The sequence below is a fragment of the Xiphophorus maculatus genome, chromosome 17, assembly GCF_002775205.1.
Source record: "Xiphophorus maculatus strain JP 163 A chromosome 17, X_maculatus-5.0-male, whole genome shotgun sequence".
Lineage (NCBI taxonomy): Eukaryota > Metazoa > Chordata > Actinopteri > Cyprinodontiformes > Poeciliidae > Xiphophorus > Xiphophorus maculatus.
Window position 1 is genome coordinate 5657109 of NC_036459.1, and position 15245 is coordinate 5672353.

General features: G+C 37.6%; 1 protein-coding gene across 12 annotated transcripts in view; it reads right to left on the minus strand.

The window, feature by feature from the left end:
- Window positions 1–15245, minus strand: part of LOC102216858 (ELKS/Rab6-interacting/CAST family member 1-like) — a 124011-nt gene that overhangs the window by 20024 nt on the left and 88742 nt on the right. For 9 of the 12 annotated variants that reach the window (XM_005807422.3, XM_023350076.1, XM_023350072.1 and 6 more), the window contains 2 exons: window positions 8729–8836; window positions 1770–1955 (listed from right to left, as the gene is read on the minus strand). In XM_005807422.3, coding sequence (XP_005807479.1) covers window positions 1770–1955; window positions 8729–8836 — 294 coding nt within the window. Of the gene's footprint in view, window positions 1–1769; window positions 1956–8460; window positions 8539–8728; window positions 8837–15245 lie in introns of those variants that run through there. The other 3 variants (XR_002754257.1, XR_001351224.2, XR_002754256.1) reach the window with 1 other exon arrangement.

Here is a 15245-nt window from a genome sequence, read left to right on the forward strand (position 1 = left end):
CATGTGTTTATTATAAAGCTACAGCTAACATGAACAGATTGCTATGAGTCATTAACATCCCATAAGCCACCAATGTCACTGGCTAACATACAAGCACATTCTTTCAGTTTTGAATCCAATATGGCCGCCTCCCATGAAACTTGAGGTAAGGGTTGCCAGTATGACCGTTTAATGACAGTTTTATCTCATTAAAGCAGTGGGACATTTAGTACCCAAACAGCTAATTCTTTTCATCTTCAAGGGAGAAAATGGAGAGAAAACTTTTGTTAATAGTTTTTAGCACCAAAACAAACAATAAATCTCACTGTTTTCCCTCAAACACGACGTCCCTTTCAGCTTCGAGGGCCAATTTCTAAGACAAATCAAACACAAAATTGTCAGATTTGTGCCTTTCTCTATTTTGGACTGAATAGTATATCGTCAGAAGTTCAGCCCTGAAAATATTGTTTTCATTGCCTAAATCTTATTTTAAGTTCTCCACAACTCTATCCTTAATTTTCCAGCTGTGTTCTGTGATTGTCATGATATGGTGTCCTCACCGATATTCTTTAACAAACCAAACAGCTGGATTTACACAGATTGCTGTGTGATACAGCAGAGCTTCTTACTGAGGATCCCGTAAAAATCAAGAAGCGAGTGAAGCACAGTACATTTATAAGAAAGTTAGGATCATTTTCATCTCAGCTGTACGTTTGACTTGTTTGTAACTATGAACAGTCTGCATTCCTTATTAGATAAGCTTTAACAGCTGCCCACATAATCAGTTTTAATAGAGCACGCTTTGCATTTAAAAACTAATGTCTGACCTCGAGACCACAAAATAAAGTCTGCATTTCGGGCTGATGATGAAAAATATGCTTTGTAGTTTTCTGTCTGAGAAAGTCCCAGAGAGTGGTGAATGTGCCCTGGGATTAAATGACAGCTTGATTCTCTATTTTCCGAGTTTATTCAAAGCGACAGGAAACCATGCTACGCCATATGTGAAGCGCTCATGCTAAACAGAGACGTTTCTCAGCATTGAGACGTACAATAAGGCTTTCATGGAGACTGTAGGAAACTGGTAACCAAACCGCATACTCTGTCACCGAGCTGCGCGAGTGTGTCTGCGTCTACGGTTACCGCTTTCAATGCATACCACATGTAGCAACCATGTTTTGGCTGATATGTTTTCAATATGGAGAAAGAGGAAGCCTTCGACAGACCCAATTTGTTTAATTGAATAATGCACTGTTTGTATTGAAAGCCTGAAAACACAAGTGGTTACTATGATAATGCAGAAACATGAAGGCATTCCCTGAGCCCCAACTTGTCTTCTCACTGCTCCGATTTTGACAGCAAAATAAAAACTCTTCCACTGTCTCGCTGCTCCGAGCTGCACACGAACCCACCTTCCTCATTCTGCCAAGGAGCTGAGGCAGAGTGTACTCCCTGCACTGTACAATGAAATAAAATGTCTTATCCGGTATTTGTTGTGCAGCCAGGCGCTTGTCAACAGGTGACCTGCTGGAGTAAATCTCTTTACAAGTGTCAAAGGTAATGCCAAAAACCTGCCAAGTCAACCGGTGTGGGCCTTGTCTTCCACTCATACTCATGCCAAGATGCGCACATCAATGCATAGAGTAAGAGCACAGTCACACTGAGGCCAGTTTTACAACCTGAAGAAAAATATTTTTTCATGTTCTGGGTAATAATAAGTTTAATAATCTCACAAATTAAAGAAAAACTAAATTTTCTCTTATCTTCACAATTATCCAAAACAAAACCCTCACCTGCTCCTCTGACATGCCGTGCAGCTGCGTGTGCCAGGAGGCGGAGTCAGAACGGTGATAAGATGGGGGCGGGGCAAAGTCCTGCAATATGATTGGATCACGCTCCTGACACAGTGAGGTCAGGTGACTTATGTACAGCTTCAGTTTATTGCGATTCTGATTGAGGTCCAGGAGAGGAGAGAGAATCTACAGGAGGGGACAGAAAAATATGTTTCATTAATAATAATAAAAATGCAACAAAAAAAATTAAATAACAATCATGATGGCTGGTTTAAGAGTTTACAAGTCAGGGAAATGGAAGGACATGCAGATATGGATGGAAGTGGGTGAAATGCAGACTTGAAAAGTACTGTAGTGTGAAAAATACAAAAAGATATCATTAATTTCAACCATGATGAGTAGAAAGCACTGAAAGAAGTTTACATAACGGGTATTGTGACTGTCAAGTCAAGCAAACACTACACACTTGGGTTACATGGTGAACTGGATGTGTATTAGCTGTGACTTAATTAAGAGAATAAAAACAATGGCAAACAGGAAGGCCACAGCAGTTGAACTCATGTAAATATTCCACTGAATTTAAAATGCAGTCAAAACTCCTACATCCTCAGATATATTATAAAACAGATTTGTTTCGTATTCATACTCAAACCTTTTCACATCTTGTCGTGTTTGAACCATAAACTCGATGCATTTCATTAACATTTTTAGTGATGGACCAACACAATGCAACATAACTGGGAAACAGAGGAAAAGAGTTTGTGAAATGTTTTGCAAAAAAAAAGGAAAAACATAAATGCACAGCATGACATTTTACTTTGTCCCCTTTGCTCTAATACGGCTAAATAAAACTCAAAATGGTTTCAGAAGGAGCCCAATTAGAAAATCCTAGTAGAGTGAAGGTTTAACTCCAAGCAGGATAAAAAAGCTGACCTGATATTTCCTAAAACTAAAAAGAATGGGAGAAGATTTAAGTCTTTAAATGGCCAGAGCAGGTCGACACATACTCCAGAAAACCTCCAACTCTATTTGTAGTAGAACTTGGTTCTACAAAAACTCAGATGGGCTAAATGCAAACTCTCACCACATTCTTTGTAAACGCACAACATATGTACCTTTTCCACTTCCACTTCATAAGAGTGCCCCGCTTTGTGTTGGTCTACGGCAAAAACGTCGTAATAAAATACTGAGGTTTATCTACGCTATTCCAAGACATTGTTTGTTACTGAAAGTGAAGAGAAAATTTCCACTTTCCAGTTGTTCACTGCGTATATATTAGTACATTATAAACTTTAGGTTAAATAAAAATTAGAATACAGCAACAATAGGTTCCTGATGCGTGTCTGCTTAGCGTGGGAACGAGGATGAGAAAAGTGACAAGAGATGCAAGCATTTAAGACAAGACCCCCCATGAGACGTGCCCATGACAGACACACACTCACACAGATAAAACAAACAGACCAAACTCTTCCCCTTGTGGGATACCAAGATTTAAGTGCAGAGGAAGCATTTTAAGAGGGGAAGCAGTGTGAGTGTGCGTTAGCAAGCTATATTTAACACTGCAATGCGTCTGCACCAGCCTTCTGTGCTCATCGTCACTCAGCAAACACACAAAGAGAATTAAAAACAGATTTAGCCTTCTTGAGCAATAAATGGTCTTTTAATCAATTCAAAGATATTTATGTCCCATCAAATTCCATCAAGCAAAATAATTTGTTGCCCGTTTCTTTTATTGGAAGTATGACAAATACCAATAACAAAGTTCAACATGTAGATAGGAGTTTAACTCAAAGAAAATGATTCTCAAACAGCTGTTGGCTGAAAATTCGGCTCTCGATGCTTAACTACAAAGTTCGGTTGTGTTCTTTTGTTCTTCATAGGACTTGACTTTATGAAAGTGTTTTAGCTCTGACATTTCTTCTTTTGTCCTCCACTTGTCCAATTTTCTAATTCTTTAAGCAATCACCGCACCAATGCTGCTATGGTGAGAAACTAGGACTACACTGAAGATTAGTAAAAACGCTAAAGAAAAGACCTCAGAGATTAACACACACACAAACTCTGTCGTTTCTTACATTTCGATTACGAGTCTACAGATAACTGACTTTAGCACTGTGATATTAGCGCGCAGAAGAAACTAAAAGACACTGAGATACAGTGACAATTCAAGATGACACATTGGAGTAAAAACCTTTGAGAGAGTAAAGCCTGTCATGTACCTTCACAGATGTAAACACAGCAGCAAAACTATTGACTCGAAGAAATTATGAGGGATATAAAACATTTGCACAGGACCGCATGTAAATTACAACGGGCAGACGAGCCAGTTAGACAATCCAACATCGATCGGTTACACAATAGATGCCATCTTTTCATCTAAATACTGAGGTATTACGTAGCTATCATAAGAAAATATTATGTTCTCGTAACTGACACTTTTTGACATATTTGCAATAAAGGTTTTGTTGTAATTCTGTCCCCTGCCTTCTTTACAAAGTACGGACATTTTGCTGGATTTAGAGCTTTTGCATTCCTTATAAGCATGAAAAGTTGCTGAAAAAGCTAAAAACAATAGGACATCTTCAACTACTTCAGTAACTTTGTGTGTTTTATGATGCTGACAAAAAAAAATGAATTGATGAGGATGTGGGTGGTTTTCACGCTATATTGTTGAGCACTCTTGTCTCTGCATTAAATCTGCAATAAAAGCTAACAGTGAATCAAACTATCTGTCACCTTTAATTTCCTCTTATTGACAGCTACCACAAAAACATTAATACACGCCTACACATGTGAACCTGGATGTAATCCTGAGCTGCTCCTGATTATCTCCACAAGTCATAGGAAACAGCTTCTTGGACCAAAACTGCTGGTTTCTTACACACACTAACAATGTTTACACTAAATATATATTTTCAAATATGTTATTTGTGTATGCAATTACCCCTCCAGTGCACACACACTCAAATGCATTACATTTTAGGACTGTTATCAGCACAGAGATAAGCTCTAGTTGCAATATTTTGCAGTAAAGGACTGTCAGTAGGAAACAGCCCATTAAAAGAATCTGTGCTGTCTATTTCCCTTTAGTGGAAAAAAAGAGTTAGGAGGAGAAGGTATAAAAGATGGAATAAAAGACGGCAGGGTTTCATATTCTGGGCTGTAAAACTTCTACGCTGCCCATATGAAGACAGTTCTACGGAGTTTGCTTTACAGCCCCAAAATAAACCTAGCATGTGGTCAACAGCTGCTATCTCCCACTTTCTAATTTATATTATTCTGTCAAACAGCAGAAAAAAGAAATTCCCTGTCAACACTTTCCAGATATGAAGCAAATCTCTGAGGATCAAACACAAGACAAACTAGAAACAGGCACAAAGAATGGAATGAATGAAGTGATCTGAGGAAGACATTTTTAGAGAAATTACAACAGTGCTCTCTTACTTTTTCCACCAAGAATCTGTCTAAAAAGAAAACAAGATTTGAAAAGAAATATGAAAACTAAAACACTAGATCTAAATTTCAGAAACACTATGAATTTAGATACTTTTACTCAAAATGTGGCAATAAGAACCTATAGGTTTTAGCAGTTTTTCACAGACATGATGGCCAAGTAATCAGTGTGTGTGGTTAATGGGTCTGCAGCGGTTTCAGTGTCTTGTGAAACAATCCCCAGGGAGGTATAGTTTTATGCTGCGCTGTGAGTCAGAGGGTGAGCTTGAGCCGCTTTATTAGCCTCTCATGTGTCCCTACAGGATTCTCACTGTAGCAAGAAAGAGCTCTAAAGAGAGGCATACGGCAAACTTTGCTGACTGGACTCGAAGAAAGAAAAACACTACGGCCAAATGATATGATGAAATTAGAATCCCTCATAGAACCGTGAAGGACTTGTGCTCAAAAAGACATACAAAGCAACCTCTACTGTTGTAGGCATCCCTGGTAAAGATGTGAAGAAAACTTAAAATAAATGGCAGTTTAAGAGTAAATTTGCCCAAGAGGTCATGTAAAATGCTGCTGGAAGAGTCCTGACCAACACCAGGAAAATGGATCTCATCACATTTTCATGCATTGGCTTCATATTTCTCAAAGAATTGATTTTCCACGACAGCTTTTAAATGGAAGGATCTGACTTTTGAATTGAAAGGGAAACCTGAGATTGGACGACTAGATGTGGATTTAAAATCAAACTACAGATTTAAATTTGCCTCTAATATTTTTATCTTAACGTCAGTTTATTTTATGCAATGCTTTTGTCCTTTTGCATCATTAATGGCTTTCTGTCTTTTCATTGACCTCCAATAAAGCCCTTTGGACTGCCTTGTGTCTGAATGGTGCTATCAAAATAGACTTGCCTTGTCTTATGTTCTCTTCTTATTAACTCAGTCCACAGAAGGATGATTTTGATTCATTGTGATTGGATTTTGCTCATTATTTTGTTGAAAGAGTTATTTTATCTTATTTTTTTGGAGCGATCAGAGGGTTTTAAAACATTTTCATATCGAGTGCTAATGATGCCATGTACTCCAGCAAGGGCTTTTGGAAGAGAAATAGGCCACAGCATAACATATTCACCATTTCATTAACATGAGATGCTTTTACACATATTGATCCTTTGCTTTAATGAAAAATAGACAGACTTGGTTGTTATGGGGACTTAGTGAAACCATAGATGCTACTTTTATATCTCTAACCAACAAGCTTTGGAGAGTTTTATTCCTCCCATCTGATCCTCATAGGGTGACAAGATACAACCGTCTTACAACAATTTATTTCTTTTTCATTTCTTGTCTTATGAAGCTCAACACACATTTCCTGGACTTGAACTGCATATTTTCTCTTTCCCATTTGGAAAAGCTGCTGGGGGAAATGAACTGCAATAGAAACACAATTAAAATAAGTTATTAATTGAATGTTTCTGAACTTCAAAAGTAATGGATAAAAAAAAGGTTTGGAATCAGAATATGTTTTTTTCTCAATTCTACTTAGTTTTAAATTGTTTATGCTCACAGAATGAAGAGACTAACTAACTTCATAGAACGATTTAAATTTAATGTGGTATATCTACCACAACTTATGGCCATAAAGTGTTCTTAACAATGCTTGGCATGTGTTAAAACTGCTCTCCTGTGCTCCTCTGCTGCAGCTCAGAATCCCCCTTATAGACATACACACAAGCGCTCACTGTTTGGATGAAATGGGCTATGGCAAATTAACCACCTCACACACCAGCAGGAAGGTGAATATAGCACCTGGTGGTGGTAGAAAGGAAAGAAAAGATGGCAGACAGAGGTTGGACATGCTAGCTGACCTGCCTCTCTCAGCAGGAAGGTGCTACATCTAATTAATAAGAAGGTTTCAACTTAGATCTGCTAGAGAATCTTTGGGCTGTCAGCATCCTTGTGCAGTGGCAATAAATCATGTGGTATTATTTTGCTAACACCAGAGTTAAAGCTAAAATGTTTGTAGTAGTACATATATTTTTAGATTTGATTAGAAATCTCTTATGAATGAACATTTCCCATTGCATACTGATAATCAGTCCATTAACAGGTTCTCAGAAGATACTCTGCAAGGCCTCCTGCCTCCAGGTCAAAACACCATCTGTTTTTCCAGTGGCATGAAGGAATGCAGGAGAAGGGTTCTCTGTAGAGATCACAGTGTACTGTTAAGCATGTAATTCTACATAGTAATTTTAATCTGACATATGCAAACCAGTTCATCTACCTCAGCAAGTGCAGTCAGACAGAATTAAACATATGAAAAAAACTAAAACTTTTGTTTTAATTGCACAATTTGGAGGTGTTTGAGGTTCTCCTAATATGTTAGCCCAACTTCTATGTATGAGAAGCTTGGGAATGATAGCTTCTTTATTTTCCTTCCCTTTGGGAATCGACTATTAATTTTAGCCTGCTTTCTGAGAACCGTTTAATTACAGGTAGAGGATTGTAGTGTGTAGGAGTTTTGGTGCCTAATGTTACAATAACTTACACTAAGAGGAAAGCTTCCTGTCAAGTGTGTTTATAATGAGATTGTAGTATGAGGCCAACATGGCCCATCCCACTTAAAAGTTTGAAATGATCAATCCACAAAGGTGCATGCAGGGATGCATTATGCATAAGATACTGCTGCTGTTACCAGGCTCCTCCAAGGAGCACTTAAAGCGCACTGTATTATTCATTTATGTTACAATGTTTGGTCTTAATTCAATGTGAACAGAATTAAAAAATAACTAGAATAATATCAGAAAAAGTGAAAAAAATAAATAAATAAGCTCTTTATGTAACTTAAAGATGAGAAATGTTCGCCTCTCAGTAACACAACATGAATGAAGACCAATTCTGAATTCTGGTGTGCAGAAATGGCACAACACAAAGAATTTAAATCTGAATGAATGCATGAATGAATGAATTTAAAACGTGGACAAAAGAGTTTCAAAAAAACAGAAGAAACCACAAAAACAAGGAGGAAATTAATCAAGATTAAAATGTTCTCCTGATTGAAGAATGATGAAGAAAATAGAAATAAAAAAACGATAAATCAGAAAAACACGGCAAAATGTGTAAATATATTAAAAAAGAGCAACACTGAAGGTGAGAAGCCAGAAGCCAGAGTGTGATCATGGAAGGACGTAAAACAAGTGGAACGACATGAGGACACCAAAAAGTGACCTGATCCAGGGAAAGACGCTCACCCTTCTGTACAATATGGCAGACTGAGGGTGAGAAAGAAGGCATGTGATTGGCTAGGCCCAAATACCCTCCTCATCGTCCTATTGGTTAGTTCAGTCCAGCCGTAGCGTGAGTTCAGAAAAAGCAGGAAGTTAGTTTGAGAAAGATACTGTGAGTACAGCATAAGCAGGGTTATTATTTAGTCAAAATACTGTCCAGTAATAATATTAAACAACATATTATAGAAAACAAAACAGGTAGTAGATGAAATAAGCTTGTTGTTGTGGGTACCTGATCTGGGGAGGGCTTGTGGTTGTTGGGCAGGTCAGAGTTTGGAGACGCCACTTTCAGATGGTCGTCCTCGTAGTTGTCGGCCATCAGCTTCATCCTGTTCTGTGTCTGTAGAAAGAAAGTTAAATATGTGCTTTCAAAGAACAAAGAGAAACCATGTAACCTAGAGGCAACACCGATAAATAATGTGTTTGAATTCAATGAGATTAATACACCACCCATCTTTAGCTGCATTTAAAGTCACCAACGTTTTGCTGTATGTCTCCATCAGTTCTATACATCTAATGAATTTAAAAATGGCTGCTTTATGGTTATTGTTCTGTTTGCCCATATTTTTAGTTTTGGTGGGTAATGGGTTTGTAGTTGTGATATTTGCTTTCTATTCTCAGATGATGGATTAAGTAATGCTCGGTGAGATGATTAAAACTTTGGATATTGTTTCATAACCTAACCCTGCTTTCATCAAAACTTAATCCCTGACCTGTGTGATGTGGTTCTTGGTTTTAACGATGACCAAGAAAAGTTCTGCCAGAAACTTCAGCAGCCTGGAGAGCTTAGAGGTATTTATACAGAGATTCAGTATAAATACCTCTACAGATAACAGATTTAGTCACAGTTGGGGTTTACTAACAAACAGTGAACAAGTGATTGAAAAGTATTTTATTTGGGAATATCAAAGTGATTTTTTTTAGTTTAATTTGTAAAAAAAAAAAAAAAAAAAAGGAAAAAGTGTTTCTCACATTTTCTCAAATATGCCCTGGTTTGTGTTGATCACATAGAATTACAGCAAAATACAACAAGGTTTGTTGTTGTAACTTGAATAAGTGTATAAAATTTCAAATCAGTGTAAACTGATTCACAAACATATCAGCAATAATCACACCAATAGCCTGCAACGTGCCACATATACACACACACACAAAGTTTATTTACAGATGAAGCAGAATAACAGGACTTGTGAGTTTATCACTTGGGGGGAGATTCATATCGACTCCTATTAGACCGTACACAGACCTGTAAATCACCTCGCACAAATCACAATCACACTTTCATCAGCGCATAATTTTATTTTCTCATTTATCATTTTCTTTCTTTTCTCTAATTACCACTTTGTCATCATCTCCTCACTCTGCTGACTACATTCCCACTCCGATCTACTTTTCCGGCTCCTCTTACTGTCTCACGGCTTTATGTGTTTCACACGGTTTACTTATACTTTGGGTTTTGCAGTAGGCCTGAAAAGAGTTGGGGGGGGATTTAGAGATAAAAAGTGAGGGAGGGCCTGGTTCCAAATCTGTTGGTACTGTACGATCTAAATCCCCTTAGTCTCTCAGTGAGCGCTTCAAGGAGCCGGGGCTTAAAGGGACCAGACTTTTTGTGTGTCTGTGTGTGTACTGTATGTCTGACATGGAGAAAGAAAAAAATGTTGCATTTCTCAGTGTCTGTCAGAAGAACCAAATGAAAGATTGACTTTTTTAGAGCTACGAAGAGTGCAAAAAACATGTCTGTCTCCTCAGAGATTTCAAATAGTAAAAAAACCCCTTTCACTTCAGACACCGATAAGCAGAGTAAATACACAAAGCAGTTTTAAGTGATAGTTTCATTTACTATGGGGGGAAAAGTTATCCAAACCACACTGCCCCAAAGTCAAAATATACTTATCCACTTTGTGAACTCACAAATTAACTGTGATTAGCCACGTTTTCTTTGGTTCAATTTCACCTACCAAAGGCTTGATTAGCGTCGGACCTTTAAAATTAAGTAATCCCTCAAATAGAGCCTGGGAGACAGCATGAAGTAGGCCAAACATGTCCTGGCCTCAAAAAATTCAAGAACAGATGAAAAACAAAGCAGGGTTTTGGATTGTACTGCGTCATTATGGTGGTTTGTTGGCGTCAAATGTTGAACTTTCCAAGGAGTGACAGGCCGACCAAAATGCCTTCCAAGAGTCCGTCAACAACTCACCCAGGAGGTCACAAAAGTACCCAGAAAATCTAACGCACTGCAGGCTGCATTCGCCTCTGCTAAGGTCAGTGTTCATGATGCAACATTAAGAAAGAGACGCTGAGAATAACCAGCATCCATGAACTAGTTCTAAAGCTAAAGTTGACCAAAAGGACATAAAAGTCCTTCTCACATTCACCAGAAAAACATATCTGGATATTTTTTAGACAGACAATGCAAATGTTTAACTTTTGGAAAGTTTTACAACACAGCGTTCACAAAGTAACATTTCACCAACAGTCAAACCTGGCAGGTGTAATAGCGAGCCTTCTTTGAGTTTTCTTGGCTTAATTGACATGAACCATAAATTTTGCAATCAACCAGAATATCCTCAAGGAAAACATTAGTTTCAGTTTGAGACCTTAAGCTTAGGAACGCTTGGATTATTCAGCAAGAAAATGATCCAAAGCTGACAAGAACATTGGGGGAAAATTCCATAGTTATTAAAGTTATTAAGTGAAGGGAACAAATGTCACGTAATTCATGACTGAAAAGCTCATGTCCCTCAATAAAGGAAATCATAATTTCTAAGATGTTTTTTTTTTTAGGCAAACTTCATCTGATATTCAGAAAAAAACTGAGAACAAAAGAGAGACAATACTTTTTGACTTCTCCTTGACATCCTGTTTAAACGCCACAAAGACAAAAGTTTCTACTATTTAGAGATGGAATCAGGAGGTGGTGGTTGGAGATTATATTTCCAACACTTCTGCCATGCAAGCGATTTTTGAGAGATAACAGAAACATTATTTTCTAGCGAAATCTATATTCAACACTATTCCCCAAACTAATTCACTTAGCATCTTTTGACACTTAGATAAACTGAATAACATCAAACAAACCATGTTGTACCAATTAAACAATTGGTAATAATTTTCTCTTCTTATTGTTATTGAGCCGTAATACCAGTTGGTCAATCAAGCTGTGGTTTCTCTTTGAATTGGCCTAAAATACTCTCAGTTGAAGTCGAATCAGAATAATTCACAAGAGAGATAATATGTGCTTTTTGCATGGGAACAGAAGAACGATTACAGATGTTGTGATATAAGGTTACAGGGAAAGCTATACTGACAACCCTGAGTTAGAGCTATGTTGTCAAACATACCTTGATGTAGCTTATTTAATGTGAGATCACAGGCCAAAATACTAAGTCACACACTGTACCGACTGAACTATCCAGACTTTGTGCATCAAGAACAACGAGTTCCCCACATTCTTGGTCAGGTGCCACTGGACATTTGAGAAGATATTTTATTATCTCATCACAGCTCAAAATATTTACAGAACAGATTAAGCATCTTATAGCAAATCTGATCACTTCTGATGAGGGTTATTCTGATTCACCGAGGTGACCTTACAGTTAAATCTTGGATTACAGCCGTGCCTAAAAAAATAGCTAATAACCTGGATGCAACTTCCACCACTTTTATGAAACATGTTGTACTTGAGACTCCCTTCACTCTGTACTGCAGAAGAAATCAGTCAGAACCAATTTATTCTATCAGCTCTTGGGGGATCTTTGAAGGACCCAATTGTGTTGAACATATCAGTGTGTGTGTGTACACACAAGCACAGCAACCTCAACCGATTTACTGCGTTTTCATCATAAACCCCAATGAAGAGCTGCCTTGGAGGTCCTTCTGACCATTCATAAATCCTACATGGACATAGCAATCCCACATGACAGTGAGTGCACAAAAACTAATGGTTGTCAGTTTGCGATGTCTCCGTACTGTTCATTTTAAAACAATAAAAACTCAAACAATAAAATGCTGAAACTCATGACGAAGGTGCAGAATCCTCCCAAATTACAGATTGTTAAGAAACACATCCTAGTGGGCATGTGATTCGCTCGGTGGAGCAGAAGGTGAGAACTACGAGAAACAGAAAAGGAAGACATGGGGTTAATGAAAAAGGAAGCAAAAACTGAAAAAAAAAATGTCCTCATTTTTATCTGGCCTTCTTTACATCTTCTCCCATTTCTCTAATTGTCAGGAATGCTGACCTCAGCTCACTTGTTTCTGCGCCAATTCTCCCTCTCACTTAATCTAATCATCACACCATTATTTCACTGCTCCTCTCTCAGACCTCCCTTCACCTCACCTCCCCTCCGACTCCCCCAGCCTCCATTTCTGCTTTAAGCGACCAACAATGGGTAGAAAGAATGAAAAGAGGAGCAAACTGATGACTCAGGCTCAGAGGAAAATTATTTCTTCACAATAAAGCTCTGGGGAATATTAGATTAGATTATTTTATCATCTAGCCTTTCATCCACAAAGAAAAAAATCTTTATACATATCAAAGCAATTATCAACAATGAAAAGTTGCTGAGTCATGGCTGGGCAAAACCTACTTTTAAATTATAACAAATTTAATCATTCTGCCCATTTTTACATTAAAAAGGCATCTGTTAATAAGTGGAAAATTAAAAATGGTAGGAAAAATGAGTTGAGTATGGTGCTGTGGGGAATAATTTCATCCAGGCAAAGTCTCTGTAGACTAATTAATTAGAATAGTCCACAGTTTTTCACCCTAACATGAAAGTTTCTGATATGCAACTAAAGACTAAAAGTACAGTGGAAAAATGGAGTGATGAACCTGAGATCAGAGTTTACCATTTAAATAAAACGACCCCAGTCTTTCAAATCTTTAAACATAACTTTACAATCTTTGGAGCTCAATATACTAAGGGTTTCAGGTGATTAAATCAGCTTTTTATTTTTATAGACTCCTGTTAGTTTATTTGCTTCATTAAAATAACTTTTAAAAACTCAGAAATGATAAAGTAACGTCAGCAAAAGAGCCTCTCGCTGGAGTAGAAAGAATATTCCTCAACTCCTTATTGTTTCATTTTAAATCGCCTGTTTCTGCTTCCACTGCAACTGCCATCACATTTCGTCTCCATCCTTTATAACACAGAAAGAAATAAAACTTGGAATGGAGAGGAAGCAGGCTGTGACAGGGGAGAAGAGAGTGAAGAGAGCTGAGGTCATCTTGATCTACAGCTGTCTGGAGTAAGAGGTCAAAGGCCGACATAAAGGCAAAGCGTTCAGGGCCATTCGCATTTTAATCACACACACAGGTGGAGTTTTATGTGTGTGCTGAACGTCTTACCACAGCATGTTGTCTGTTACACGTATTCACAGACTCGTAAATCTGCTTAGACTAAATCTGTCTCACAGTTATGCTACACCAAAGTCTCACACAGATTCATGAGAGTTTATACTTACGATGCGTTATAAGTTTTGGCTTATATAACAATAAGCATATCTCTCTTTGGTGTCTCGACATTTGGTGCAGGTTTACATTACCTTGCAAAATTATTAACAGTTCTTAGAAATTCTTGCTCAGTTTTTTTTTTTTTTTTACATTTCAACTAAACATCAATGTTTTAACTGGGATCGTATCTTAAAGGATAACACAAAATAGTGCATAACTTAACCTTAATTTACAAATGTTACATTTTCAGCTTTGCACATCCAGATGTGGATTATTATTTGTAAAATAGCTAAAGTGTCGTCAGATTGAGCCCCTGTGAACAGCAGTTTTGAAGTCCTGCCACAGATCTCCAGCTGAATTTAGATCTGAACTTTGACTAGGTCATTCTAAAATGTAGATGTGGTTAAGTGTAAACTTATTTCCTCTATTTCATCTGATTAGATACGTTTCTCCCATCTTCACCATATTTGAGGCAAACTGCTGAAAGAGGATATATTATGACTTTCTTCCAACAATTATGTTTTAGTCATTCATTTACTGAAACAGATTTGTGAAATGCATGACAAAGCATATGTCTTCTCAACAAATATTCCCACTTGAGCTGTGAATCTCTGACACCGACCACATTTTCCAGATTTTATTTTTTAAAATGTTTTTCAGGTCACAAATAGGTGAAGCTGTCCATTGGTCTATCATTAAAAAAATCCCAACAAAATACAGTGAAGTTTGTGGTTGTAATACAGCAAAATGGTAAAAGATTTCAAGGGGTATGGATTTGCTATAACATTGTATAAATCTGTTAGAACTGTTGGCTTTTTTCCGATGTTAAGGGACTGAAAATGACAGCACAACAGAGATCTTCAGATAGGAAAACCTTGAAATACTGGATAAACGTCTTACACCACTGTACACACAAACAAACACACACTCCGAGAAGAGCATAGCAGAGCTTCTGTGTTGTCAGTAACCACCTTGGAGACTCAGAAGTGTCATAAATGTCTTCATATGAAACCCAAAGAGACGAGGCGGGGGGTGAGGGAGGAAGTTGAAGAAGAAGCTTGTTAAAGTGATTTTATTGGACAGAGATACTCTCTAAAGCACCCAGCTCATATTTTTACCACCAACTCAAACTGATTCTCCATTCTGTTTTCTTGCACCAAACTCTATTTAAAATGTATTCTGTTGGATCAAATTTTCAATGCTCAAATCATCTAAATCCAAAAAAACCTCAGACTCATCCTGTACAGGGTTGGGTATTGTAGTAGTTTTACCCAGGAAAAGCCAAACTGTGTGT